This window comes from Euprymna scolopes, chromosome 13 (assembly GCF_053919585.1).
Source record: "Euprymna scolopes isolate OS-2025 chromosome 13, ASM5391958v1, whole genome shotgun sequence".
Lineage (NCBI taxonomy): Eukaryota > Metazoa > Mollusca > Cephalopoda > Sepiida > Sepiolidae > Euprymna > Euprymna scolopes.
Genome location: NC_136494.1, coordinates 10,152,624 through 10,178,263, shown reverse-complemented (window position 1 = coordinate 10,178,263; position 25,640 = coordinate 10,152,624). Strand labels below are relative to the sequence as shown.

General features: G+C 33.2%; 1 protein-coding gene across 2 annotated transcripts in view; it reads left to right on the top strand.

The window, feature by feature from the left end:
• The window catches only part of LOC145291942 (uncharacterized), a 58,435-nt gene extending 34,727 nt beyond the window's left edge, over nt 1-23,708 (top strand). For both annotated transcript variants that reach the window (XM_080137867.1, XM_080137866.1), the window contains exons 2-3: nt 9,673-9,766; nt 16,217-23,708. In XM_080137867.1, the coding sequence (XP_079993993.1) occupies nt 9,694-9,766; nt 16,217-17,187 (1,044 nt within the window). In that variant the 5' untranslated portion in view covers nt 9,673-9,693 and the 3' untranslated portion in view covers nt 17,188-23,708. The remainder of the gene's footprint in view (nt 1-9,672; nt 9,767-16,216) is intronic.
• Nucleotides 23,709-25,640: the final 1,932 nt, after the last annotated feature.

Genomic DNA, 25,640 nt, shown 5'->3' with positions numbered 1-25,640 from the left:
CCCCAAACACCCGGGCAATTCCGGGCACCCATATATATATATATATATATATATATATATATATATATATATATATATATATAATTAGTAAATATACAAATATTCTTTAAATAAGCAACCCTATGCTGAGTTTTATCTTCTGATGATGATAAGAATTTAAATTCAAAATGCTATGGACTAAAGAATTTTTTTTTCTCATTGATATGATGATATAATAAAGTTATATTTAACTTTGATTTCTCATCTTTTATTATTATACTAGCAGGCAGCTCGGCATTGTCCGGTCGTAAAATACGCTGGAATATGGTATTTTGATTAATGCAGATTTCGTATTTATCATAATATTATATTGAATCCATTATATAGTAATTATTTTAAAGTGTTAAAAAATGACTTGTTCGTCAGCACCGAGAATCGAAACCAAAACATTTAGATTACGATTTACTTTTTCATTTAATGTGAATGCTTGAGCTATGAAGACATGTTTGTTGAAAGGCAAAAAACTTATGACATGAACCAATAGCTATTAGGTTACGCATGTATATTCGTAATGCCGTCGTTCGACCTTCACCTAGCAAATTCCATTTTTTTAATTTTCACACTTTGCACCGATTTTCCCCGACTAAAACCCAAATATAAAGTTTGGTATGAGTTCAAATACACTATATATTAAGTTTCATGTCTGTAGACATAAAACTGACAAGAGTTTGGTAGGCAAAATTTTTAAAACAAATATATATATATACATATATATATATATATATATATATATATATATATGCAAACATAAATATATATAGAAAGAGGTTTGTGTTTACTATAAAATTTTTACGCAAATACTACGCAAGTATAAATCCTCTAGACTATCTGCATCAATATAATTACACTTATTACTTAACGAAAGATCATCATCCCATAAGCAAACGAAAAAACTAATAGGGAATTAATTAAAGTTAATGTTTTAAAGAATATGCAAATTAGTTGTATCTTTTGCAGATACATGCAATTCCACGTAGAATTTTCTTTTAAAAATAAATAGAAAAGAACTCAGCCTTTTTTTTTTTTTTGTCTTCGGGCCAAGATCAAAGTGTTCGGCACATACTGCAACAAAAGACCATTGCTCTTGTTGCAATCAGTTTCTGGTCCATGTAGGGCCAACCCTACATACCAAAAGGCTCTAACTCCTCTCGGGGGAGCTGGTTTCCTTTTCCATTCCCCCTCCCCCTCTCCACATTAAAAATGGCTCGTGCAATCAATAGAAAAAAGGGATTTTAATATGAATATCAGTACACAAAAAAAGACTCAAATTCATAGGAATATAGATATCTATGCTAGTAGACCGCCCGGCGTTGCCTAGTTATAAAATACACTTACATATGTTTTAATCCATGTAAACTTCATATTTATTTTTATAGAGCCAGTTCTCTACAGATTATTGTATTGATTTCAACAATTTCAATTAACAATTTCAAAAGATAAATAAAACAATTAACAATTTCAAAAGATAAATAAATCAATTAAGAATTTCAAAAGATAAATAAAACAACTAACTTGGGTGCCATCACCTCGAATAGAAATCAAAATATTTAGCGCTCCAGCTTAAGTCGCTACCGCTTGTGCTTTTGACAGACGAATAAGAAAACTGTAAAAACTACGCGACTTTAATCTAAAACTGTATATTTGTGCATGTATAAAAGTAATAAGTTTGCTTTAATTATTCCTGCTAAGGTTATTTTATTTTTCAATGTTGACCTCTTAGCAGTTATATTTACTAGCTAAAAACTAAATTAAATTTGTTCCACAGGTCCAAACCCCTATATATCAAGCTTTAAGTATGTTGACCAAACCTTCAGGAGCATTGTAGAGACTGTTCTGTAAACGAATAAGGGTTATATATATATATATATATATATATATATATATATATATATATATATATATATATATATATAATATATTGTTTTAACAAAGACATCAAAGAATGGATTGATAGTAACAAATATTTCGTCGTTAGTTACAAGTGTTTCAAGACTATTCGGACAAATTCAAACATTGTGTCGTTTGAAAATTTTCACAAGAACATTCTTTCTTCAGACTTATTAAATAAAAAACACTTTAACAATAAAACATTATGGAAACCATTTCCCTTATAAGGAAAAGAAAACAAGCGAAAATATTTTACCTACATCTCATCCTTGCAAAGTTTTTTAAAGATTTATATATTTACCTATTTTAGTATCTCCATTTAAAAAATATTTTCCAACAAATTATCATAAAATGTTACAACTAATTACGTATGTCCGTTTAATGTGTTATTGATACTATTTATTGAATTCCTTAAATTAAATTTCTCTATTTAATTTTAATTATTGTTTCTAATCCGGACTAATCAAATAAGTTATATTGTTGCGATACTACGTTAGTTTCGTATCTGGAATTTGCTTTGTTTATTTACAAAAATATCGGCTAACCTATTTATGTGATTTAAGAGTTTTGTTTAAAACTTTTTCAATAAGGAAAGAAAGTTTAACATTACTTTATACTTAGTTCATTCTCATTATTACTACATCTAAAATATCCGAAAATCGTAAATTTTAATAGGAAGAAACCAAAGAAAATAAAAAAATTATAATTAAAAATAAATTGAAATCCTTAATTTTAAATGATGAACGAGAATAAACTATATCAAGGACTGGTATTTAGTCTAAAGTCTCTAATCAACTGAAGCTACAGAGATACCGCTTCCAGGATATTGCCGCTACGTTATGAGCAACATACATATAGATAAAACAAGTTCCGATTCCCTTTTCTCGATTGTTTATGATTCGGAACTTACTTCTTTTACAAATCTGAAGAAATAGATTACGGATGTTTAGAACCGACGTAGCCCTACAAAAAATGTTTATTGTAACCGTGTTATCTTAGTTTGTTTTGTTTTTTTTTAAGCAAAGAATACGAACATAAAAAACTGACACATTATCTTGTTTTCTCTTTTCTTCACGATTTTTATTTAAATCTTATTTATTCACTATTATCGCCCCCCCCCCTTCATAAAAATCTTGTAAAAGTTGTCTGTAGTTTTGAGAGGCGTTGGTGTTTTCTTTTCCTGGATGGATTAGAAAAGCTTTCTTGGTTTGTCGATGAGAAAGACTTGGTTGACTTCGGCGTAGTGAAAAGCAACACACACATCTAAGCATTCGTTCCTGTTTATCCAGCTACAATAGCAATCGATGTTTGGGGAAGCCATAGAAATGGCAATGAAACAAGAAATTCTACCTCATTTTATTTAGGTTTGGTAAAAGGAGGGAAGAAAATGGCATTGCACTGAAATCAATAGAAGTTTATATATATATATATATATATATATATATATATATATATATATATATATATATACAGAGAGAGAGAGAGATAAAAATTACAATAAGTTTACCAAGGTAATCAAAATGGTAAACTTAAAATATATTATAAATATTAAAGAGTTAATATTTACAAGTAAAGTAATCTCAACCAAATGCAAAAGCTCAATAAAACCGAAAAGGAAATAGAGCTTATAATATGAACAAATGATTAATAAAACATGTTAAAAATTATCTTGAAAAAGAGATAAAAGCATATCTAATTTTAAAAAGGAAGCACAAGATAAGTGGATAGTCCTTAATCCGCGGAGTTTCGAAGAAATACGCTCCTTCTCATCAGAGGGCAGGAATTAGCAAAATGCGGGATCGGATTTTGCATGTAAAAGTATTTGATGAAACTACAAGTAAGTCACAGATCTTACTTGGTTAAAAAAAAAAAAGGTAAGGTAAGGGGAATAGGAAGTAAAAGACAAAATGATGAAAAGATTTCACATGAATGGATAGTCCGGTGAAGGGTAAAAAATCCAAGAATGGAAAAATCCAAACACGGTCGAATTAAAAACTTCCAATCCAACAGGTAAGTTCCAAAGGAATCGCATAACTTGAAGATGGTCCAAAATGATCCAAAAGGCAGAATTCCTTGGAAAAAATCACAAATGGAATGAGTTCAAAATCATTAAAAGAAAAGTTCAAATGTGCACAGAAAAAGCACTATATATATATATATATATATATATATATATTCCTTAAGTCGTGTTCCTCTGTTCACAATAGTATTAATATGTACAAAAGCTGCAGTGTTTCATAAATTAATTTCCATAGTAAAAACGGACTTTTACACAGTTTTATTCCAGCGTGATTTTTATATATGTACTGTTTTAATGCCCCCGTTCAGTCTCGAAAGACAAAGGATACCCCCTGCAGGGGTAGCTGCGCATGTACTTGTGAGGCTTCTAATTGGGGGGGGGTATCAAAACCGAAGCAAAATATGATGAAAGTAAAAATAAAACAGATAAACCCCATAATTTATTATACCATGTCCGTTCACACTGAAACACTTATCACAATATTCTGTGGATCTATATTAAAAAAAAAACTTGTTAAACTTCATTTCCATTCTATGGAGGTCAGGCACAAACGAACACTCCATAGTTCTATTATACCATATTTCTTCAAACTGAAACATAATTATCAAAGTATACTTACGCAGATAGATATGAAAAGTATTTATTAAAGTTTGTACCTATTTCCATTCTATGGAGGCCAGGCTCGAACGCAGACGCCACAATTTTACTATACCATCCCTATTTAAGTTGAAACATACTTGTCAAAGTATTATGTACATCTATATCAAAAACACTTGTAAACGTTTTTTTTTTTTTTTTTTTTTTTTCCATACTTTGTGGACCAGGCGCGTACGCAGACCCCACAATTTTAATGGACCACCGTTCTGCCAGATCAAACATACCCATTCCTGTGTCTCGATACATATTCTATCATATGTAATCAGTTTTTTTTTTAAATAGTCAACCATATAGAAGCCTATTTGTGACCAAACACACATACACACACAGACATTCAGCTTTATATTATAGAAGACATATATATATATTATAGAAGACATATATATATATATTAGTAGCAAGTCATTATTCAAGCACATCTGATTGACTTTTTTCGATTTTTTCTGGATATCTTTTTGATTCGCAGAGCGGTCTTTATTTCAGCTGGCATGCGTTATAAAATGGCGCCCAAAAATTGTTGTTCAGCCATATTCCTCTCAAGCTCTTTCTGTCGGTGCGCCCGATTATCATCAGGAGTGATTGTTGTTGTCGTTTACTTTTTACTTGTAAAACTATAAATACACTAAGCCTCAAAGGAAAATAAAACAACAACAACCGCTCCTGATGATAATTGGACGCACCCATAGCGAGCGCTTGAGTAGAATATGGCTGAAGAACAACTTTTTGGCGCCATTTCATACAACATGCCGATTGAAATAAAAAAAAGACTGCTCAGCGAATCGGAAACATATCCAGAAAAACTGGAAAAAAGAATAACTCTGTCGTGTTCAATCAGATGTGCTTGAATATATGTGTGTGTGTGTGTGTGTGTGTGTCATCCACATGCAGTACTGTTTCGTTGTATCACAACTCATCCTGTAGAAATATTGTTTATTTATTTATATTTCTTTTTTATATCTGCCAATCCTTATTTAAGAAACAACAAAGTAATCGCAGCTTCTCTTCTAATTTTCGGATTTTAAAACCAGGTCTAATCGCATTCTATTTCCTTCTGTTGGATTGATAGTTGCTATTTCTTCTGATGAATTAAGGGCAAAATAGATTCATTGCTTAACATAATTGAGTGATTTTAGTGCTACGAAACAGATACTGTCAAGAATTGTAGATGACAACTGAATTAAAGGAATAAATTGTAAGATGGTCAGCATCATGATATCTGGAATATAGACTTTTGTCATTTATTCATTATATTTGTGTGTGTGTGTGTGTGTGTGTGTGTGTGTGTGTGTGTGTGTGTGTGTGTGTGTGTGTGTGTTCTGGTTTCATTTTACTTCAGTCGAAGTTGTCAAAAATCAGGAGGGCACTTTCTGGGGTTAACACTTTATCTCTATACGAGATACATAGATATTCGAATATTCCATTAAAGTTCTTATTTATATCTGAGTTAATTAAGAAGCAGTCAATGGTGAGGGGACGATTCCAATGTTTTTCTCGATTCCGTACAAAGTTCCCGATTCCGATATAATTTCCTGTTTATCAACCGTCTTCTCTTTATTTCAAAACTTCATCGGGATGATGGATTTGAAGAAATAAAATAAAAGTACAATATTAGAAAATATATTATCTGTAATATAAAAAAAATGATTTTGTTCTTTTAGCGAACAAAAAGACAGCCGTTATCATTCAAAGTGTGTATAGCGTTTATATCATGCAGTTTTTACCGACATACAGCCATTAGAATTTAAAATATATGATGCCGTTTCTGTTTTGTTTTTTTGTTTTTTGGGGGTTTTTTTTAATATAGTTGTTAGAATTCAAAATGTTGGAAAAAGTATATGAAATGAAATAAATGTTTCATTTTCTTTATTTGTAGAATTATTTGTTTCATGTTAGTGATGTTATTTTCTGTTATGGAAGCTAGTTAATCCGTAGTTCTATTCTTTCAATATAAGTTTACTATTTGAAAGAGAAAAGTTGTAGAGGCTGTAACGTTGTTTGAGTTTGTAACGATTGCTGGCCCTTGAAGTTATTTTTTTTTTTTTTTACATAGGCATCACCACTTATCAAGGCCAAGAGGCCACTCGAGGATAAGGGTTAAAGAGTGCACAGTAGAAATTGGACAATATAGTAATCATTAGTAATGGAAATTCGGTAAATTTGTTAACTTATATGGAACGGCTCATCAAGAACTTGTTTACGTTAGACTTGAAGACAACTATATTGTATTCAGCTGGAAAGCAGGAAAAGTGAAGACAATTCCATAGGCGTGCAGTTCTAAGAAAGAAGATTTGTTCATGGAATCTACGTTTAGGTTTAGGCACAGATAAAAAGTGGGGGAAATTAGTGATTGTGTATTCTGGTAGACTTGTGAAAGTTTGGCGAGAGGGGGGACCATAGATTGGAGCTCAGCCGAGCACTTGCCATGAAAATAATGATAAAACAGAGACAAACTCGCAACATCACTTCTATGAGAAAGAGGTTGCAGGGAAGAAAAAAGGACATCCCCCTACAAGGCTATGAAGTCTATTTTGAACTCTATCAAGCAGGATAAATCCTTTCTAGCAGCTCCTGCCCAGATGTGGCAACAGTAATTCATCCATCCTTGGACGTACCTCCTGGAAGAATAGCTTTTTAATGGAATAGGATATAGGTATTTGCTGATATTTATTTAAAATGAGTTTAAAGTTTAAAAATGGTCGTATGGTAATCAATTAGAAAATACTGCGTTCAAGAAATTGCTATATTTTATATAGTCGCTAAAGCTTTTCTTTAGTCCTGTCGAGTTTCACCAGTATACATCTGATGACAATTATGGCATAGGACAGTACATATACATGCATTTGCTATGGGCTTGTTTTGATAAATTTTTTGTTTTAAATATTTTATAGTTTGTTATGTAGTTAGTATTATTGGAATTTTTGGTTTGTTTAAAGTCTTTCAAATTACTGTATTATTGAGGTGTGTGGGTAAAATAACGTTTTTATAAGAAAAGTGTTTGATTTATATGATTTATTGCTTATTGATCTGCAAAATATTTCTGTGGCTTTCTTTAGTAGTAAATATAACAAATTGGAGCATTGCAATGTTTTAAAATAAATTATGATGTACTTGAATTCTTCATCCAGATATTTTGGACTACACATTTGTGAATAAACGTAGGAGGAAATCGCCTATCATGCCTGCTATATTTTGTTATCATGGTGTTAGTGGAAATGTATATAATCAGTTTTGTATATAACTGTACGATGAACTTTGAAGGACAGTTTATTGTTGAGGTTTATTATAAGTATGTCTAGAAAAGGTATTGGAATTGTTTGTTTTTTTCTTTTTTTTACATAGGCATCACCACTTATCAAGGCCAAGAGGCCACTCAAGGATAAGGGTTAAACAGTGTACAGTAGAAATTGGACAACATAGTAATCATTAGTAATGAAAATTTGGTAAATTTGATAACTTATATAGAACGGCTCATCAAGAACTTATTTACGTTAGACTTGAACACAACCATATTGTAGTCAGCCGGAAAGCAGGAAAACGGAAGACAATTCCACAGGCGTGCAGTTCTAAGAAAGAAGCTTTGTTCATGGAATCTGCGTTTAGGTTTAGGCACAGATAAAGAGTGGGAAATTGTTCTGTTTCATAGGTAAATTTTATGGAGAGTTTGATTGCGTCTAATTTGTTTCTAATATTCTTTGTGTGTTTTCAGGAATAAAAATGAATTCTGTGTTTAGGGGTAATCTAGGCTTGAAGAGACCAGATTCTAAGAATAGACAAGCTCGTACTCCACTAAGATGTATATCTATACTCCTATAAATCTGGGTCTTTTGTGCATTGATATTTATATTAAACCCCCTTTTTTCTATTTATTTAAAAAGAAATTACAACTTTATTACGTATGAGTTGTGGAACTGCATTCATTTGCAAAATATCTAGTTAATTTGCATATTCTTTTAAACATTCACTCTGATTAATTCCCTATGAGATTTTTGGTTGTTTGTTTTCTTACGGGATAATCAGTTTAGTTAACTATTGCGTTTATTTATATTCATGCAGATATTTTACATGATTTATACTTGCGTAATATTTGCATAAAAAAGATTATAGTAAACACAAACCTCTTTCTATATATATTTATGTATGCGTATATATATATGTGTGTGTGTGTGTGTGTGTGTGTGTGTGTGTGTGTGTGTGTGTGTGTTTTAAAAATTTTGCTTATCAAACTCCTGTCAGTTTTTGGTCTACAGACATGAAACTATCTTCGAACCCATGCGAAACTTTATATTTGGGTTTTAACCAGGAAAAATCGGTGCAAAAGTGTGAAAGTTTTTTTTTTTTAAATATGGAATTTTCCAGGTAAAGGTTGAACGACGGCATTACGAAGATGCATGCATAACGTAGTAGCTATTGGTTTATGTTTTAATTTTTAGCCTTTCAGCAAACATTAGCGTCAAAGGAAAAAGTAAATCGTAAGCTTAAAGTTTAGCTTTCAATTCCCGGTGGTGATGCACGAGTCTGTTTTTTGTCTTTTTAACTTTTTAATCATGACTATGTGTTGGGTCCAATATATTATAATAACAAATAAGAAATCTGCATTAATCAAAATATCATTTTACGACTGATAATTGATTGTTTCTTACATGCATTCAGAATTTGCAGTGCAGAATATCTGCACGAAGAATTCAAATATGTCACATTTTTTTTAACATTGCAATCTCTCACATGTTTTTATATTAAATTCTAAGAGAAAAGTCATACAAATATTTTCCGTAACTTATTTTTTATAAACAAACCTCTTTAACTTAACATCATTAATACAATATTTTACAACACTCTAAACGAACTAGGAATTCCAATAACACAAACTATATAACAAACTATAAAACACATATCAAAAACAACTAAACCTTTTCAAAACAAACCCATGCCTACCTCCAATAACCTGTTAGATATAACTATGTTTATAGTCTATAGATAAGTCCATTTCCTGAAAAGGGAAGGTTAGATTACATCAAAACAATAGGTAAACAGTAAACCAGGTAAAGCATAACCTTTTATTTATGTTTCAGATTGAGTAAATTTGGAAAATAATGTTCTACAAAGGCTCTCTCAACACGTGTTGTTGGCTGCTGTTTCTTGTCTGTTTACCAGACGCGGCTTTACGTAAGTAATTCTTTTTCTTGACTCTACAACAACTAGTCAATAATTTAATGTAAAATATAAGTCATCTTCCTTTTATAGCCAGATACGTTTCTTTTATTTTGTGTGAAACAACTTAATTTCTCACACACAACTTTACATGCTATTAACAGCTTATATACTTGTGCAGAATACCGACCGTGCTCAAATAATAACGTTATTCTTGAGAAATCCATGGATGTTTTCAACACATTCTCTTTACTTTCACATGTCCGCATCCGGCTGTCTAGAAGACTATAGGGTTGCGTCTGTAGATGTTGAAGGTCGGTCCCTGGTCTGTTGAATATTGGATAGCCTTCCTGAACAGTCTTTTGGCCTCTGTCCGTTTTGTGGCGTATTTTCCCCCAGTGCTCAGGCATTTGATTAGCGTTTGTCTCCAGATGTTGCGGACTTTAGCTTTGGGGTCCCAACTTTCACATTTAATAACCAATTTTATAAACAAACGATACCGTAAACATTTAATTCAACTTAAAAATATCCAGTACTTATACAGTTTAACCAAGACATTAAAAAATTAGTATATCGAAAATGGTTATATTGTACGTATTTGCTTTGAGCTGAAGATCTCCGAAAAAAGAAATCTCTTAATTTGATCGAGTATTTTTTTTTTTTTTTTTTTACAACGAAAAAACACGTTTTTATGGCAGCACGTTGAAGGTAGACATCTTTGAATTTTTGTTTGGATTTTTAGAAACGCCAGATAATTCAATTTAAAGCGCCGACACTCCCTCTCCATCTTTAATACTAGCTTTTCTTCCTAAAAATCGAACCTTTTGCTCGGTATAACAAATTTTTTCGCTGTAAAAAAAAAATACTTGATGAAATTAAGTGAAATTTTTTTTCAGAGAACTTCATTCTATAACAGATACGTACAATTTAAACTTTTTTCCAATATTTTTATTTTTAAATGTTTTGATTAAACTGTACAAGTACAAAAAATGTATCCAAAGAAAAATATTCTGCAAAATTGTTTTATTATCGTTTCAACTGTGTCACTGGAATACTTAAGATATATAAGGGATATAACCTTAATAAACCTGAGTATACAACTTCTAAATGAAAGTATAGTAAATTACTTAACCTTTCTGAATTTTGGAGATGAGGCTTCATAATTGATTATTGATAATTGAGTATTGATTGATAATTGAGTATTGATTGATAATTGAGTATTGATTGATAATTGAGTATTGATTATTGATGTTTGATTAATTACTATTGCCACCTCTGGGCAGGAGCTGCTCGGCGCGGTCTGTCCTGACTTGATAAAGTTCAAAACCAGCTTTGAAATCTAGTAGGGAATGTACTTTTTTCTTTTCTGCAACTTCTTTCCCACAGAACAGACATTGAATTTTGAATGTTACCGTGAAATTTATTGGGTGAATGTCTAACCGTATATTGTTTTATTTTTAAGTAATTATCTTCAAAGCTATGAGAAGCCCATCGCGGGTATTTTCCTTATTCTCAGCTAACACTAAACATTATTTGTTTTTCGAACCGAATGAACATTTCAAAGTAATTAAAACACTTAAAATTTACTCGGCTACATAGAGGAGTAACTTATCTTGCCTTTGGTAACATTTATTTGTTGTAGAGTTTTACCACTGTTTTGTACGCCTGTCTATTTTGGAGTCTATATTCGTAACACCCTCCCCCTGACTAGAGATACAAAACTAGAATCAGACGATCAGGCCATTATGTGCTTCAGACTAAACCTGCAACATAATATTATCTACTTGTATTTTCTCTATCGCTCTCCCTCGACCCAAGACTGTACCCTAATAAACAAAGTTTCTGACAGGATATAGCACTCTTCCTCGATACTAGCGCACAGGTAGATGTATTTGGTGACTTTAATGTCCACCACAGTAACTAGCTCGGGTTCTCTACTTACACAGACATAGCTAGTAGCAAAACACATAGCTTCTCTATATCTCATTCCCTATCACAGACGGTTACTGGATATGACCTTAAACTATATCCAGTAGTGAGACCCCAGCTTGCAGGCTTTGGGGAGTGTGGAGCCACCCTTTAATTGCCAGTGCTCCCAGGTCCACTCTGACCGGGAGTGGTAGTACCTGTTAGGGTCCCAACTATGGGTTAAATAGACACCGACTTGAAAACAACACATATATTCTATTAAAATTTTTTTCTTCAAAATCTTTGGATTCGGCATTAAATAACCTGAAAAGGGTTGATATGCCGTAAAACAACCAACTAACAGACGGTTACATTTCCGACATGTTTCTCAGACCAGCAAGATCAACATGCCTCACTTCTAGATCTATTTCTGACTACAGTTCCCGATGATTGTACAACGAATGCCCACAGCTCACTCGGGAATGCTGATCACGCTTTGATAATAGTAGAAATCGCCCTAAATTCTCGACCCAAAACTGAAGACTCACTGCTCAAAACAGCTAAATAGAAGAATATCTTGCCTTTGGTAACATTTATTTGTTGTAGAGTTTTACCTCTTTTTCGTACGCCTGTCCATTGTAAAACAAACTCGAAAATAATATTTAAAATATCATTAAGTATTTATGTGTTGTCTCGAAATTTAAAGTGGGATGAATTAAGTAGTATTTCATCAAACAAAATAAACTTGGAATTTTTCAGTTTTATTTGCTATAGACTAACATAATTCGTTAATGCATGATACTCGATAGATATTATTTAACAATCACCTTAAAAGAAAACTCAGCTAAGTGAAAGAATTCTTGCTAAAACAATACGAGTTATCCACCTTAGATATTTAATCAATTTGCCGAAGGAAAGGACTGTCGTACATTTCTTGATTGGAAACATTTTTTATATTTCTCTTAAAGTGTGCGATTTGACGGGAGCTTTTAATCATTTTTTCATAAGTAAATATTTATTATCTACAGATAGAAATTTTAGTGAACGTGGAACCTATCTATTTATCTAGTCATCTATTTATCTAGTCATCTATTTATCTAGTCATCTATTTATCTAGTCATCTATTTATCTAGTCATCTATTTATCTAGTCATCTATTTATCTAGTCATCTATTTATCTAGTCATTTATTTATCTAGTCATCTATTTATCTATCTGTCCTCGTAGTTTGGTTTGACCGGAGGGGGCGTCTCTCTAGTAACTCTCACCAGTTCTCTCTACTCCCGCCTGCCCTGTGCTATTATGGTGATGCGGCTGAGCAACAGGCCCGTCTATTCCCTGATATTATCCTCCCATCTCTTTTTCTGTCATCCATATCTTCTTTGTCCTTTTACTGCCCCTACATTATTGTTGATCTCGTTACACGTTCATATTCATACTGTAATTTGCGCCATTTTACAGTGAATAAGATTTCCACAAGCTCAATTTATGTGATTGGTTACTTTCTCATTTGTTACGTGTTTTTGTAAGAAATGCCAAGTATTTTGCGGGAGCCCATCGTCTCAAAATTAGTGTGCTTATATATAAGCACACTAATTTATATATATATATATATATACACATACGGTACTGTTTCGCTGTTTCACAGCTCATCAGTGCGGCTGGACAAGCAAATACCTCTAGCCAGGATCGAAACCCGATCGCCGATAGTAGGAGCTTCTAACTGTTACGCTATACGGCTGCTGCTATGCGGAAAGTGATTTAACAGTGTTTTGACATTGTCCAAAGCTCAATTTGTTTACACAAAGAGCATCGCTTCATACGCTAATGGCAATTTGTATATCACTTCCCAAATGCTCAACCTAAGATAAGGAGCATTATAGTAATCCACATACAGAACGGTTTCGCAGCTCATCAGTGTGGCTAGACAAGCACTACCTCAAGCCAGGATCGAAACTCGAGTGTTCAGTGTTCAAATTGTTCGGCTATCAGTACATATATATATATATATATATGTACTGTTAGCCGAACAATTCGAAGCCTGAACTCTAGTAACTTCAATCTAACAGTTATCTAAGTATACATAACTGATAGTATATAAAGATGAAATCTGACAGAAATTACAGACTGCGTAAAATTGAAAAGTGAACTGACCAGAAAATTTAACAAAATAAAAACAAACAATAATTAGCTTCCCTTATTGGGTAGAAGCTTTGTTGAATGAAGAAATCCCCTATTTGTTTCATTGTACTGTGAATGTTTTTAGGCGAGGTTTCATGGTTTGGTGATAAAAAAGACTACAAACAACGTAGTTGTAAGTTCGATCCTTGGCAAAGTACAGTTATCCAGAAATTTCGCCCATTAATATATTTATGTACGTAAAATTATGATATACATGTGTGTGGGTGTGAGTGTGTGGGCAACTAAATGCATGTATTTGAGTGCAAAAAAGCAAAACTTTATCACTTAGGAAAGTGAAGTTGAATACAACGAACTGTTCTCACGCTACTACTATCTCTAATAAAAAACATAAACTTAACTTATATATACCAGGTGAAATATCTTATTTCTACAGTAAAAAGGAATTCCTGCAGCTGAATTTTCTTTGAAGGTGATTATTTAAGAATGTCTCTCTCTCTCTCTCTCTCTCTCTCTCTATATATATATATATATATATATATATATATATATATATATATATATATATAAACTACACTGACGTACCGGATTAAGTATGTACTTAAATAACGTGTAACAAACTATATTAGTTTGTAAAAAAAAATTTTTTTTAATAAAATAAATAACACGGTACAACAATAACAAATAAAAATTGGATATTTAGAATCAAAGATCAATCTCTCGGCTTAAAAAATATTGAGATCAAACTTTAACATTCCAGACAAAATATGTATGTATATATTAGACACGTTCTCAGGTGTCCTTCGATCACCATTAACAAGATTGCAAGTACTTGGGTTACAATCAGATTTAAAGATGTTTTTATTATAATAGATTTTCCATACAATCGTTACGATTTGGAGCAGATTAAGCCAGATGTTAATAAATCTCTAAATGTCTGTTTCTAAATCTCATTTCCGGGTGATGGATTAAATGTCAAATAATTAATCTCTTATCCGATTTGAGGATTAGTAACTGGAGATTAGTTAATTTTACTGTTAAGATTTAAAAAATCTTTTGATGTTTGTTTGGATTTATATTGGATTCTATATTACCTTGTTGTGTGACGTAATAACTTGGACGCTGGCTTCTCTGTTGAGTGTATTTACTTCCTCCCGTCATGGCGAGTACGACGCAAAATTGGGGGCGGGAGCACTATGCCAGTGCACTCTGTCCCGATAATGTGTCGACACAGCAGCCTAGAAAGAAAATAGCCGCTGGGTTCTTATATAGCGTCCAACAAGTGTTGTAAATTGTTTATGACAATAATTTTATTTATTTATTTTTTTTTTACTTATTTATTTTTTGTGTCCTTCCGTCTATGTAGACGATGAAGAATTGCGCCTGAAGGTTACGTTGAGTGATGGCAACTATTGCTGTGGCTGAGCAGGCTGATGCGGGAGCGACAGATTCTGTTGCACTTCCCGCAGGGATACACTCTGTCAAGCTCTGCCGATGCTGCTGCTGATGCGCATGCCTATCTTCTCCGCGCACTGTTTATCCCTGCTCTCCTCGCTCAGCCAGATACACTTCTTGACTTTGACCTTCTAGCAGTCACAGTATGCAGCATAGGATTCGAGGTCAGCAGGGTTGATATTGCCGAATGTTAAGCCCCTTTTGCACACATCCCTAAATCTGAGGAGAGGTCTACCGGTTGGTCTGCTCGGCGTACAGGATATCTTTGGGGATTCGGCCATAATTTCATACAGACTGGAGAAATAACAATATTACAATTTGTCATAAAGTTAGCTGACAATTTCGAAATGACTCAATGGATTGCCAAGCATCGGTTGATAGCCAATTTTGGAGGTGCAAAATCTGTAATTTACCATGCGCATCAAACCGTTATTCGCAGTCAATTGATCGTTGAGGATAGAAATGTTCAAAAGATGGATTTCGTCGTTCAATACAAAAACAAAACTCTGTTATTGAGCTGCAACCGTTGTTCCGTCCTCGTAATATCGCATCCCTGTGCCTAGGTAGCAAGTATGTTAATGGGGTGTGCACTGATGACCTCACAGCACGTGTGCCTCCACGACATACCAGACTGACCTCACAAGCAGCAAAATCCCACCCCTTCATTGATGTCCTAAGCTACTAGAAAGACTCCTACTCTAATAGTTTCTTTGCCCAAACTGCAAACTTTCGAATTCCATCCCTGTTTCTCTTCTTCGTCTGCATAAACCTGCAAAATCTTAAATGTAATATGAACAGACATCTTGCTGCCCAACTCCCCTTTTAGATACCTGCACAAATAGTTATCCTCTCTACGTTTCAAGTCGCAATATGTTTTGTTTGAGGTGAAAATAATAAAAAATAATGTGTTTTTTTTTTTAATTATTTTATTTTCTAATTTTTATATATTTGTTTAAATTTTACAGTTGAGTTTTCCAAGAACAGTAGCAACATCAGTTATTACAATGCTGCAGCCGAGGACCCCTGTGAAAGATTCCCGTGCAAAAACGACGGCCAGTGCATTACTATCGTGTCAGGAGCGAGCGGCAACGAGACAAAACATGCAAAGTGCGTCTGCCAGGATAGGTGGATCGGGCCCCGGTGCGAGGCCCTGCTAATCCTGTCACCCCGGCGCGTCACGGAATTCAGTGTCGAGCTCCGGGTCAGCGTTCAAAACTCGAACATGTCAGAATGGCTCCAACAGAAATACCTCAAATACACGTTGCAGTATTGGAGCAACGACAGCGACACGTCCTGCTACAAGATACCGGAGATCACCAACATAACATACGAGATCTCTGACCTGACATCCGGCGTGTTCTATCACTTCTGCGCCCGGACTGACATTATTGCAAAGTGCGCGACCAATCCAAAAGACCCTCTCGCGCTAGGTTCAAACTGCATCGGTATCGTCACACGTCTACCGGGGTTAGAACGAGGCGGTAAAGGAACGTCAGTTCCAGTCCTACCAATTGTAATCAGCATTACTTTGTTACTGACCGCTATGACAGCTTTCGCGATTGTCTTCAAATGTGGTTACAGCCTATTCAAAGAATGTGGTTGCTCGTCATTTAGAACCGTTCGAGCCTGCTGTTGTCGCCGGAACCGGACGCCGGCTTACGATCTCTTTATTCTGCCAGACAACGCATGCGCGAACGTCAACAACCAGACGCCGCTCATGGTGGACTCGGCTCGCCACACGTTACAGAATCCGCAATCTTTAGCGTCTTTAACTCAAGCGTCCGTATCCGCGCCAACCGCCGCAACATTTTTCCCCCTTGCTACAGATCGAAACCGCACCGATCAAAATTCCGAGAGAATGCTTCCGCTCATGTCGCAAACGAACACCGAAGCCGTGGACAACGAATCGCCTGATTTTATACAAATTTCTACTTAATTATTCGACCGCATTTCTATTGCTATTACACCCTGTATTATTATCATGCTGATTTTACATGAAACTCACACAATTATTTATTACAATCATTACATTTCAAAAATAAACATTTTTTATACATTTGAATAAGTACTTAAAACAGAAATGCTGAAAACCTAAAATTCAACGTTTGACTCCAATGTTGCGTGGCTTTTTCAAGACAGAAAAGGGTCCATTTTGTTTGATTGCTTTGTTTTAAAATGTTGTACACTTTTACTCACAGGACCTACACGTTGTATTCAGTCTGTCGCAAGGAATATATGACAAATAACTCAATTCACTTTTTCTTGTAATAACGACATCTATTTCCTCATTCTACCGCCACGCGTGCCTTCTACTTACGGCTGTGACGTCGCCCACGTCTCCAAAGTGATCGTCTTCTCACTTAGCACAACGAACACATTTCGTCATCAACCATTTTGGCAAATGTTTTTTAAGCTTCAAGTTCTTTATATATTATTTTTTTTTATTCACAGGTTTAGTTTGCTTGTTTTGTTTTTGTTTTCGATTTTGCAGAATATGATTTAGATTTTGCAAAGGGAACAAAAAAAAACAAAGGTCAATGCATAGTGCATTTAAGTCAGGAAAGTGATATCTTCAAACGGAAGTATATGGTAGCGCAAGATCCAAGGAGACCATAACAGAGCAATAATTTTGTGGGGGAATATATTTATATATATATATATATATATATATATATATATATATATATATATATATATAAGAGAGAGAGATTTTCTTTTTGCTAATACGGCATCTATGTATATTTTGTATATAGATTAAATATGTGAATGTGGAAGACCTAAAACCTCAAAGTTTTGCCCACTCTTTTGAGGGCTTTATCAAGAGAGGGAGATGTAAACGTGATTGTTTAGGTTTTTCTTTTTTTTTTAATTCGATACGGTCGGATTTATTTTATCTTTTTATTAGATTTGGTATATACAGTGGGCTTCAAAAATGTACTCGATCTTTAACGGTTATCAACATTGCCTGGACAATAATGGTCATCAATTTACACGTTTGCGGCCATGATTTTTCAATTACATTTGTCTTTTTATTCGAAGCTGTATTTTATTTATTTATATATATATATATATATATATATATATATATATATATATATATATATATATATATATGTAGGGAAATCCGAAAGTAACTCCGTATTCTAAAATAACTATAATATATTTTGAATTATAATTTCCCCAATTAATGAACATGATAAAAATATGTTACATGGACTTTTATTTAAAATATTTAAAATTAAATATGGGTACCACCATTCGCCACCAGCTTTCCAAGTCGAACATGAACCGCATCAACTGATTTCATGAGAAACGCTAGCGAGATGAAACTAATAACTTCACGTATTAAAAATAATAACTTCAAGGGTAAAGATCAAATTTATATAACAGATCTGAAAAGAAAACAAAAGCATAGATTTCATTACCACACATTATGTAACAAACACAAAAATTGAGAAATATATTACAGCATATGAATATATTATAGTTGTTTTAGAATGAGTTACTTTAAGATCACCCATTATATATATTATGTATAGTATGTTTTATTGAATTTTTATTTATATATGTGTATTCATATATCTTCCCTCTCTGAATCAATTTAAATTTACTGTAACTTGATATATACATATACACACTTCAGAATAATGAAATGAAATATATCTACTGATATGCAAAACGTTTAATATTCTATGTTTATTGCTTTTAGCAAATAAGGTGCAAACCGATAAAAAAAAAATTTTGCTAATATTTTTCCTCTGAAGAAATAAATAAGCATCGAAATCTCATGGGTTAAGGAAATAGATTTATTCAATTGTATGCTTTGTTTTCAAACGATAAAAAATTCTATATTTGAAGATTAACTTTTTCAAATCCTAAAATTCAAATACATAAATGTTGACATATAATTCCAGGTAAATATTTTCCAGGGGCGAAGCAACCAATCAAATTTTAACGATTTTGTTGCAAGAGTGCTCAATACCGAAGTAGGTTAAGGTATACTTTTTATTTGTTTTACATGAGCAGTAATATATCGCTACACGTTTATGAGCATAATTTAGTCAGCCAGGTATCAGTTACTGGGGACCTCTTCAGACGATACACAAGTTACGGGCAACTTTTATTAGCAATATCACCTAAAAAGGTCTTTATTTGCTGGTAAGTGGCTGACTGAAATATGTCTATGAATGTGTAGCGTCATATTAATGTTTATTTAGACCAAATAAAAATTGTGTGTGTACACATCCTCTCAAATTATTGATGTTATTTTTTTTTTCCATTTTTAACTATTAATTCCTTGAAAAAGCCCGTACAAGAGTTGGGAGAAACGTTGAGTTTTAGGTCTTTCTGCTCTCCTACTTATACCGTTGAATTTATTTTATCTTTTTATTGGCATATTTATAAATGAATTTCACTTCTTTATCCATATTTATTTCATATCCCTAAATTAAAAATTAATAGTACTGCCAGCTGATTAACTCGTATTTAAAATAACATTTCTCCTTTTCATCAATGTCTTAATCGATACCGCGTATCTGAATATATGTATTCTAAAATAACGTTTGAATTTAAAAAAAAAAAAAACTTGCAAATGAAAGCAAAAAAAAAAATGGTATAAAAAAAAACTCCATTATAAAAGTAGATAAAAATCTTTAGGCTTAACTACTTTATTCATTAAGATCTTCAAAACAATAATTGCGAGCACATATTTTTGTTAGTATGTTTAATGCAAATGATGAGTTTTCTAATGGAGAACAGATTGTGACTTTTTATTTTTTTGACGGAGGTTAACCATCTCCAAGGAGGAGAGGGTACTGCATGGGAGGGTTGTCTTATAACAACAGAACGGACACTACCCGCCGGAATCGAGAGCTGAAAAATAGCCTGAAATAGCAAACTGAATTCATCGTTGCGATAATGCAGCTATGAAAGATAGTGCTATGTTTTCATCATACGGAAGATCGTACATGTTCTTACACGTGAGCGATCAAAAACTAAGTCTTTTTTTATATATTACGGGCGCGATCGGTTTACGTGCTGGTCTTTCATTCTCGACATCTATACTTCTTGCATGATCGCTGCGCTTTATAAGTGTCTGTGATCCTCTAAGTTTGTCGATTGTCTCATATGTTTAACTTAGACCAAAAACAAAAATTTTCCATTCACGAATGATACAAGTAGACTTTGTTGAGTTTTAAGGTTTTATTGAAGACAAATTTACTTACGGAGAGAAAGACTATTGTATCTTAATTAATATTCATTTCTTAGTTTACTAACTTACTCTTAAAAAATGAAACACAGACGGACAGAGTCCCGAGATAACATTTAGCTTAGATAATTTCTACATTCCGTATCAATTTTCGTGAGAAACTGAACGGAAACACTTTGTTCTCCCTCGCTCGCAAAACAGGACATCATCATATCTCTACATGATTCGACTATTTTTTTTCTTCTAAGGAGGTTGTACTTTTTGCCCTCCGATTATAATCCTATTACGTATGTGAGTACAATTCTGTTTACCTCTTGCTATGTACTAATGGGGCGTTATCAAAATTCATACCAGTTAACTAAATCGTTTCTTACTGGCGTAGAGTCCCTCATATGTGACAATATTATAATAAATACAAGTAAGAATAGCGATGCCAGATTTCTATAAGTAATAGCATTATAAGTGTGTAACAGCATTTAATAATGTGTAGACACAGCGGCCTAGAAAGAAAATGGCCGCCGATTTCTTAGAATACGTCCAACAAGTCTTGTATGACAATGATTTCATACGGACTAAAGAAATAACAATATTTCAAATTGTTGTGAAGCTGGATGAAAATTTCAAAATGATTGAATGAATTGATAAGCATCGGTTAATAGTTAATTCTTTGAGGGTGTGAAATCTGTAATTTACGCTGTTAGTCGCAATCAATTGCTAATTGGAGACAAATGTTCAAAAGATGGAAATGAAAAAAAAAAAAACTTTTTTCTTGGGTGAAACAAAAATTTCTTACGAACAATTATCTATATAATTTACATATGGAGTAAGTATTTCTTTTCAATTTTAATTGTTTACATAACTTTCGAACTTCTAGGCAATAGTGTTTGCACATTACTCAGTATTTGACTCTCCTCGCACAAAAATGGTTCTAAAATTAAATTTATTACTCCCGGATAATCTATATACCTATACTGAGTTTTTCTCGCTCTGATATTGATATTAAAAGCCTACTTTTTTATTTAAAAATTTAAACAAACTTACTAATATACTCACTTCATTGAAGGTAAACTACTTTGCATATTCCTTTTGAAAAAAAGAAGTGCGCTCATCAATGACTTATTCATTTTTTATGGTCTCCCATTAGATAACTATTACGTTCTATTTATGCATAGTTTCTACATTATGCATAATAGCATAGAATTTAGAATGAAAACGTACTAGCACACAGACATGTTATTATCTATACTCCTATATTTTTGTGTGTGCATTGATATTCATATTAAAACCCTATTTTTCTATTTATTTAAAAAGAAAATACTTTTTTATATATGGGTCGTGAAATTGCATTAACATGCAAAAGATCGAGCTAATTTGCATATTCTTTTAACCATTCATTTAAATTAATTCCCTATTAGTTTTTATTTTTTTGTTTTCTTATGAGATGATCATCTTCAGTTTACTATTACGTGTAGTTTTATTCATGCAGATATTCTACATGATTTATACTTGCGTACAATTTACGTAAAAAGATTACAGTAAACGCAACCCTCTTTTTATATATATTTATGTGTGCATATATATTTTTGTTTTAAAAAAATCCTACCAAACTTCTCTATCAGTTTTTGATCTACAGACATGAAACTTAATATATAGGGTATTCGAACCCATGCGAAAATTTGTGTTTTAGCCGGTGAAAATTAAAGAAATGAAATTTGCCAGGTGACAAATATGCCTGCGTAACGTAATAGCCATTGTTCATGTTTTGATTTTTAGCCTTGTAGCTTGTTCGAAAATGGGTCGCCATATTTGAAGGGTTAGAAAACGCTCCTCTAGATATTTTAAGAGAAATCCGTTTCATGCCAATTTATATGGCATAGAAAAATAAAACAATTACGAAATTCTTATTTCTAAATATTGTAAACTATCTTCTGCGCATTCTTTCATTCAGTATTTCTTCTCTATAAACTAAGTAAATGTTTCGAATTGCTTCGATTGCAGATTTATTTCTTTTACAGATATGTTCACGTACATAAGGTATATAAATATTTTTTTTTAAATACATGAAGGAAGTGAGTCGGAAAAAATTGGTATCAAACGTGACAGTACAACTGACAATTTTCATATTAATATGGCAAAAAACGTAAACCGAACGCTTCTGTTTACACAACTCAACACGGAAAAATACCATTGATACCACCCGACAGTCTCAACCAATTCCGTCGACACCACCAGATAAAATCCCGAACAACTCTGTTGAAACAACCCAATACTATACCGAACACCTCCGTCGAAACGGCGCTGTACTAGAGCAAACCTGACGTCGGCTTCTTCGAGCCCTTGGACGAACTCAGTTCGCCGCAAGTAAGCTCCACTAAGACATTGACACACAATTATTGAGCGCTTCCGCGCATGCTGGTCACAATAGACTCATTCAAGAATTAAAAATTAGGACAAACCTTATTAAATTATCTGATAGCTTTATTGGTGTTAAAGAGACTATGGGTATTTTTTTTAACTCATCTGAAAGCATTTTTTTTTTTTTACTTAAAAATGAAGGTAGTATAAAGTTTACGAGTTACAACGAAAAACAAAAGTGGTCTCATTAGAGCCCCAGTCGAGTCTCGATACTCGTTCAAAAATCGAAAATTATACAAAACACTGATAGAAAAATAAATATCACAAATGGGGCGAAAATGTAAGGTTCTATCAGTATCTTGTTTGTTTCTGTTTTTAGAAATTATCGAGGCTTGACTATAGTTCTAATGAGACTACCGTTTTTTTGTGGGGGGGTCGTTTTAGCCTGATCCATTTCTTAATCAAAAATGCTTTAAAATAAATTAAACATAAAAAAACTTATCCAGGTAGGTAGAAGAGTAAGTTAGCTTGCTTTTTGGTAACTATATTTGTTGTATTTTTTTCATCCCTTCTTTTTTGTGTTGTTGACTAATCTGGAAAATCCCTAGATTATGTAATGTGTTATATATCAAAACTGCCCCCACCGGACTATCAGCTTAGTTCCACTTATGTTTACCACCGAAATATGTTTCCAAAAAAAGAATGTGAACAAATAAAATGTAAATATTTCTTTTTAATAAAACAAACAAAAAAAGACAATAAACAAACTATAAAAACAAAAAAAATAAACTATTTAATAATCATTTTTTTTTAAATCTTACCTTCCACCGAGACTTTTATTTTTCAACATTTTTAAATAATAAAAACATTAAAATAAAAGTATTCAAATCTTTTTATATTTTCATTGTTTCTTGCAATTGTATTTTTGTGTGTGTGTTTTTTTAATCTTATTATATTAGACGAGTATCCAGTGGCTTTACTTTAACTTCACGTGTCTTAGTCTTTAAAAAAACAGGCAGGAGGAAAACAGTCAGCTGTAAGAGTTCCGCAAACTTGAGGGGCTTGAAAATAAGCTACTGGAATAGAAAGTTGCATTAAAATGAGGTATGAAAACAACGAGGAAGAAATAATTTTAAAGAACACAAGAGATATGAAGACGGAAATAGTACTATTAAAACGAGCGCCTTTTTGTGTCGCAGGATTTTTTTTATTTTTTTTAAATAGTCCATTCTCGCTGGAAATTTGCCAGCGATGAACGATGGCTGTGCATGGACATCTGGAGCTCGATTTTTCACACGAAGGCTGTTTCAAAGGTAAAGCCCCTTGTTTTTTTTCATAAAAAGTTGAAGAGCTACGAAGACGGGAGATATACCATTAAAACAAGCGACATTCTCAATGCACTTTTGCTAGCAATTTACTGATCCATATATGCTTTTGATGCCCGTCTATTATAGGAGTTTCGTTTTATAGTCTGGCACCGTCAAAATATGCAACAGAGAGATGAAACTTTCAGGTCATGGATGCATTTGTTCAGTCATCATAATAATGCAATTTACAATCCCCTCCAAACAATTTACGCAGAATAAAAAATAGGAGGTGTTACTTTTGAAACTCTTCCTGTAGTGCAAGGATGATACACTGGTCAACAACAAATCTGTTGTATACGTTTTATTGTTTTTTTTTTTGCATCTGATTAAAGACGATGCGCTGAATCAAAAACTCACATTGGTTTTGCTTAATAAGGTCAAGCTTTTTAGCTATGTAACGTAATCCCCATTGAGGAGCGTTAGAAATACGCTGGGGTAGCTTTGTATTCCCGGGTGACGCCAGATAACCCAAAGATTTAAGATAGAGAAGATAAATATACATATTTTATTTCATGTCAAAATAGATATTGTTTGAAAACCAGAGAAATATATTTTTACGGCTAGAGGTTGACAACAGGAAATTTCACTTAGAACCTTGTCTGGCATTAAATGAACCCAGAGTCGGATGTCAGAATTGACATTTGTCCTTGAAAATCGTGAGAGAATTTCAGGTGTGGGAATGGTGCCCAACCAGGGACCTGGGGCTTTCGATTTCGTGGCGAAATCTTATTGGCTGGGGAGAATTACTACCCCATCCACATACCTTACTATATATACGACTGTCGGGCGAAAATTGGCCAGAGTTGAGTCGAGGAGTGAGTGGAGAGTTTCAAAGCAGATTGCATGTTGAGTCCGAGAAGAGACGTGACCCCTCCCCACCTCATCCATCCGTCTGTCGCTGTCTGTGAAGAGAGTTGAGATTTTGAAAAGAACTTACAAAATCTGAATGAGAATTGTAAAAACATTTTGTACATAATTTTGTGAAAATTAAGCTTTTGTAGATAGACTACAATTGTTTGTCTTTCTTCCTGCCTGCCACTTCGATATTCGCTTTCAGCATACCAGATTTATGTCACAACCTCCGAGGAGTCTAGACGACACGTGCCATTTTTTTTGTTTGTTTTTGTTCCCATGTACGCATGTGTGAGGCATTTTAGAAGAAATTGGTGCGAGTAAAATGTGTAGTCACAATATTTGTTTTCATTGGAAATGATTATTTTAATGAGAAGTATTCAGGTCCGATAGTTCTGGGTGATTTTGTTGAAAATGAATTAGTTTGAAAATCAGGAAGCCTCGAAATCTTCCAAAAATTGGTATTCAGCATACACGAAGACGGACTGGCCTGTGCGGAAGCAATTGGTGCCTTGAAAATAAAAAAGCGTCATCAAAAACCTTCTTGTAGACAGACAGAATACTCTCCTCTCCGCTGCACATCTAGCTCATCTTAATCTTATCTGG